A 6,334-nucleotide genomic window follows, 5' to 3' on the forward strand; every position below is an offset into this window, starting at 1 on the left:
GAAGGAAGCACGCGACGATTCCGAGGGACGAGAAGCCGGAGCGGAAGACTGCTCGAGAAGACCGGAAGTTGGGTTCGGGTGAGCTCTATTCCGAATGACAGAGATCACCCAAGTGAGCGGATCCGGAGCAGAAAACCCGAACCGAGGCGAGACTGAACCAGAGAAGAAGTCCCAGACAAAAAGTCAACTGCTGTTGGCTTTTTACTCCGGGGCGCCCGGAACCATTCTGGGCGCCCAGAGCATTCCGGGGCGCTCGGAACCATTCCAGGCGCCCGGAACCATTCCGGGAGCCTGGACCCGACTTTTGACCAGGATCGAGATTTGACTCGATCTGATCATTGGGGGATAAATTTTATCCCTCCTAGAGCGCCCGGAACCCCTTCGGGGCGCCCCGACCAAGCTATAAATATAGCCTTGGTCCAGAAGCTTCACAACGAACGCATTACTTGTAATTCCAATGCTTGTGCACTTCTAGTTGTAGTTCAGCTTCTATTTTCTGTGCTTCAATGCTGTAAGAGGCTTCTCCGCCTGAAGGAGTTTTAGTGCTTAATCTTCCTTGGATTAACAACCACATCGGTTGTAACCAAGTAAATATCTTGTGCCTCATCTTTTAATGTTTTATTTATTTGCTCTGTTCATTATGCAAGGGTTAGCTTAAAGAGTTCAAGAAGGGTTGTCTTTCTTTTTATTTTTGCAGGATATCCAACCCCCTTTTAAGCCGGCCACAATGGTCCTACACTTACAAAAGTATAGCTGCTGCTAGTAAATTTTGATGAGATGATATAAGAGGATTTTCCTTTCGGGCTACTGGCTATGCAAGATATCCAGCATCAGATTGACCTTATTTCGGGGTCAAATTTGCCTAATTGGCAAGCTTATTGCCTTAGGCCTAAGGAAGCTAAAGAATTGCAGCATCAGGTGGTGGAGTTATCGGAAAAAGGATACATCCGAGAGAGCATGAGCCCCTGTGCAGTTCCTTCCCTACTAATGTCGAAGAAGGATGACTCATGGTGTATGTGTGTTAATAGTAGAGACATCAACAAGATTACAATGAAGCATGGTTTTCAATTCCCCTCTTGGATGACATGTTGGATCAGTTATTTGGTTCTAAGATTTCCTTAGAAATTGACCTTAAAAGGGGATACCACCATATCAGAATAAGGCTTGGGGATAAATGGAATATGACATTCAAGATGCAACATGGGCATCACACTTTTTGGACTGTCTAATGCACCCAGCACCTTCATGAGGTTTATGTATTAGATCTTGTGGCCCTTTATGGTGGTGTACTTTGACGACATTCTTCTTTCTTTAGCAAGACGCTCTACAAGTCTAAGAAAAATTATTCTACTTACGACTTGGAGTTATATGCCATTGTGCAGTCCTTAAAGCATTGATGACACTACCTAATAAAAAAGGAGTTCATTTTGTTTATTGATCATGAAGCATTAAAGTATATCAATGGTCAACACAAGATGAGCAATCAGCATGCCAAGTGGGTAGCTTACTTACAAGAGTTTACCTTTACACTAAGCCACCAAGTTGGAAGTCTAAACCGTGTCGCATATGCCCTGAGTCGACATTCTTCATTACTTATCACCATGAGTACCAGTGTTGCAGGATTTGAGATTTTTCCATATATGTATGCAGCTGACCCATCATTTGGAAGGATATTCTAGGAGATACATGATAGTCACCAACATTATTTTATTTTACATAATGGTTCTCTGTTTAGTGAGTTGCAGTTGTACATTCCAGACTACTCTCTAAGACAGTAGATTATAACCGAGCTTCATAAAAAGGGTCACTTCGGACGTGATAAGACTTTGACTCTCATCTCTGTCAATTTCTATTGGCCCAAGTTGACCAGCGATGTGGCTCACTTTGTTGATCGATATTCTATATGCCAGTGGTCTAAGGGGGTTCTCACAAATGCAGACTTGTACACTCCCCTACCCGTTCTTAAGTTCCTTGGTTCGATGTCAGCATGGATTTAGTATTGGGATTGCCACACTCCCCAATGAACCTCAGATTTAATTCTTGTTGTGGTTGGCAGGTTCTCAAAGATGACATATTTCGTAGCTTGCAGGAAGACTATGGATGCTGCCTAAAATCCCCATTTTTATTTCAAGGAGATCGTGCGTTTACATGGTGTTCCTCAGTCGATGACTTTAGATCAAGATACCAAGTTCATCAGTTACTTCTAGAAAAGCTTATGGGAATCATTGGGCACGTAGTTGAACTTTAGCAATGCTTACTACCCTCAAACAGATGGATAAATCGAGGTGGTGAATCGGAGTCTAGGCAATCTTTTGAGATGTCTCACAGGAACTAAACCAAAGTATTGGGACTTGGCGCTACCACAAGCAAAGTTTACCTACAACAGATCGAGAAATAGGACCACAGGATTAAGTCCTTTTGAAATTATCTATGGACGAAATCCATTGGGGGTTCTAGACTTAACCCTTATTCCATGTGTAGGGTGAATTAGTCCTTAAGCGGATGAGATGGAAGAGCATCTTCGAGGTATTCATGAGCAGGTGAAACTGTAATTATGGAAAGCAATACCAAGTGTAAGGCTCGAGTCGATAGTCATCGTCAACAAGTACTTTATGATATTAGAGATTTTGTCAGCTGTATTGACTCATGATCATTTTCCTTATTAGAGAGTATAATAAGCTAAAGGATTAGAAAATCGGACAATGTGAGATACTAGAGAAGATTAACGATAATGCCTACAAGTTGGCCTTCTAATCATTTGAAGACTTCGGATATCTTCAATGTGAAGCTCTTAACTTCTTATTCAACGAATGTTGATGAATCTAATTTAAACTTGAGGGCAATTTCTTTTTAAGGAAACTTATGCAGGCCCAACCCATGATAAAGTCCAATATGCCCCTTGAAACTTTAAAAGGACACAACTTTTAATTTGAGACTGGAAATCAGGTTCCGTTAGTTGCCAAACTTGTAGAATTTGAAAACCTATGTTTGTTACTCGTAAAATTGAATTTTGGCCTCAAATTCCATCGTTTAAACCCTTTTTAGAACTTTTTTTGTTATTTTTAGTAATTTTCATTTTTAGGGTATTTAAGGTAATTTTGGTATTCTTGGTATTTATAGGAGAGGATTTGTCTTGATCTTGGACCTATTTTGAGTTATGATCATTTAGTTATGAATTTTCCTTTTTGGATAAAAGATCTATTTTTTTATATAAAATTGGAATTAAGATATGTTAATTGTAATTTCTTTCCTTTTTGGTAAAAGATCTATTCCCTTTATTTACAATATTAGATTTGAGATTTGTTAATTGTAATTTCTTTCCTTTATTTGAATCTTAGATTATATTTTTCTTCATTTTAAGTGTTGAGGAATTATCCTCTATTCATAATAAAATTTCTTATTATGATAAAACTCAGAGAGTGATATATTTCTCTTCGTTTTAGGAGGATCCTCCACTTGTTTTTCCCCTCAGTCTTCCTTTCTCGATAATTCATAAGATAATCGTTAGAATATTGTACGAAAAGATATGAATTGGTCTCCTCTTCTTTGTTAAAGGAGATACCTATCTTTTTCAACTACACTACTTTAGTGTTGTTCTACCTAGTTAGATCAGCCAGTACTGGGACTTTAATCTTCTTGTTGCAAAAGTAAATCGGATGTGCTTCCTATCCGCATTGATGTAAGCAGCAGATATGTGAAATTGACATTCTGACTTGGTTGAGAAACTGCCATCTCAAGACCACCTTCAGCATATTTTCAATGTCATCTTGCAACAAACTGATTTTAGAACTTTTGCAGGCAGCATTTTCTTATCTTCTGAATGAACTACATTTAATTCAACTGTAACTGAAAATTTCAGTAGTGAAAGACGAACACCCTGCTCAATGGACTAATTCTGATATAAGTTGTTTCTTAATAAACTGAGTCTATTTTTAGTACAGTAATCATTTAGTCATCTATCTAGCGAGAAGTTTGCAATTCGAATATTAATGAAAGACCTCTAGAATATTAAATAGGTCCTCCTAAATAAGAGACCATCTTTGATTAGGTCTAATAGCAATAATGTGCTTTCCTCTGATGATCTTTTGGTTGATCATTTCACCCATTAAAATCGATCGACAGTATCATCTTGAAGGAAAGCCATATAGTAAGAAATCTTATCAATTGCTTTTCCAAAATCAGTTTTAGTCATTGCAGCTTGTTTCTTCTTAATAAACTTTCCATCTTTTTAATGTTGGAAGGCAAACTGAAACTTCCTGATCAGAATTTGAATGACCTCTTGAAACCTTTAGTCGATTTGATCGATCATTTGCTTCAGCACAACCTTTCCCTTTTCCCCCAAAATAATTTTGATGAAGCTAACCAGAACAGACAAACTGATGTAAACTCTTCCAATGCTATAAAATTCCCATTTGGAGTTTTGTAACCAGAACAAAAAATTCTGCAGAGTTTTGTAAACTCTTTCGATTTATCTAGTTCTTCCCATTTGGAGTTATGCTGCAGCGTGTTCCAATCTCTCCCCAGACACAATCAGTTCTTCGTACGAAGCAGGTAAATTAAGCGACGACGTCTATCGGCAAATCGAAATTGTAGCCAGTAGCCATCCTTCAATTACTACTGAGCATCTATCATCATCGTCGTCCGTCGGGACGATCCTCACAGTCAAACGCGTCTACGAAATCCTTGCGTAATTAGTGAACTAATTTGACCAAATCGGTCCTTCAAAGATGTAAAATAATCGGCTAGATCTATCTAGTTGTCGTCCTCACATGGCGTTAGGTAGCCGTGCCCATTTCTTTCATATCGGAACCCCTTTGAGCTGTTCTATCTCGTGCATTATTACCACAAAACTACATATAAAGCAAGCTAAACCCACTGGTCCAGTCACTGTCAAGACACTTCACAACCATGCCGTCAGTGGGCACTGCCGCCGTCGCCTTGTTCCTTCTGGTAATCGCCTCCACCGCCGGCGCCCAACTCTCCCACAAATACTACTCCACCACTTGCCCCGGCCTGCAGCCTCTCGTCCGCCGTATCATTGACCAGGCACTCTCGCAGGATCCAACATTGGGAGCCGCTCTTCTTCGTCTCTTCTTCCACGATTGCTTCGTAAATGTACAGTTCTCCCACAATCGCCGTTCGCTTTGTTGATCGAAATCCTGGAACTAATTAATGGATTCAGGGCTGCGACGCATCGGTGCTGCTCGACGACACCGCGACCTTCGCCGGGGAGAAGAACGCCGCCCCCAACATGAACTCCCTCCGCGGCTTCCAGGTCATCGACGCCATCAAATCCAGCGTCGAAGCAAAGTGTAGGCAAACTGTGTCTTGCGCCGACATCCTCGCCCTCGCAGCTAGGGACAGCGTTGCCGCGGTGAGTGATTGGTGAGTTCGTCGCACGAATGTTTAATTAGATTCTAATTTGAGTTGCAGCTTGGAGGTCCATACTGGGCGGTGTACCTGGGCCGGCGGGACTCCCGGACGGCGAGCCAGAGAGAGGCGGTGGCCAATTTGCCGCCGCCGGGCGCCAGCCTGTCGACCATGGTGTCGTCCTTCGGGGCGAAGGGGCTGGCGGCGTGGGACACGATCGCGCTCTCCGGCGCACACACCATCGGACAGGCGCGCTGCGCCAACTTCCGGCAGCACATCTACAACGACACCGACGTCGACCCGGGGTTCGCCGGGGTCCGACAGCTGGCCTGCCCGGCTTCTGGCGGAGACTCCATAACGGCTCCGCTGGACGTGCAGACGCCAATGGTCTTCGACAACGATTACTACAAGAACCTGGTGGCGCGCAAGGGGCTGCTGCACTCCGACCAGCAGCTTTTCAACGGCGGCCAGTACGACTACTTGGTGTCGCTCTACAGCGCCAACCAGACAGCCTTCTTCGATGACTTCGCCACCGCCATGGTCAAGATGGGGGACATGAGCCCGCTCACGGGTTCCGTCGGGGAGATCAGGACGAATTGCAGGAGGTGGAACTGATTGATTGGGTCTCCAGATGAGATTTTGCGATGTTTATTGGAATTCGGATTTGTGGAAGTAGGGGAACAATAATTTAATTTTGTATAATTAAATCAATAATTTGTGGTCTTCGGTCTCTTCTTCCGGGTATCGAATGAAACAGACCTGATCTATGTACACGTATGACAGCGTTGCAAGGGGTCAGATTTTTTTTAGTTTCCATTATTCTACCCGAATAAGTTGAGAAGCCGTTTGTAACTAATGGTCTATTTGTTTAGCATTCTGGATGAACCATCCATTAAAAAAAAATTATCGATGCCTTAAAAATTAAGAAACATTATGTCGCTGTTGTACCATTATCCAGGAGCAA

General features: G+C 42.4%; 1 protein-coding gene across 1 annotated transcript; it reads left to right on the forward strand.

Moving 5' to 3' along the window:
* The first annotated feature begins 4,800 nt into the window (after positions 1-4,800).
* Positions 4,801-6,100, forward strand: LOC121980320 (peroxidase P7-like). The gene is made up of 3 exons (XM_042532311.1): positions 4,801-5,115; positions 5,183-5,374; positions 5,434-6,100. Exons 1-3 carry the CDS (start codon positions 4,909-4,911, stop codon positions 5,983-5,985), a joined length of 951 nt encoding a protein of 316 aa, XP_042388245.1. The 5' UTR covers positions 4,801-4,908; the 3' UTR covers positions 5,986-6,100.
* Positions 6,101-6,334: the final 234 nt, after the last annotated feature.

Source organism: Zingiber officinale, chromosome 5A, assembly GCF_018446385.1.
Source record: "Zingiber officinale cultivar Zhangliang chromosome 5A, Zo_v1.1, whole genome shotgun sequence".
In the NCBI taxonomy this organism is placed as follows: Eukaryota; Viridiplantae; Streptophyta; class Magnoliopsida; order Zingiberales; family Zingiberaceae; genus Zingiber; species Zingiber officinale.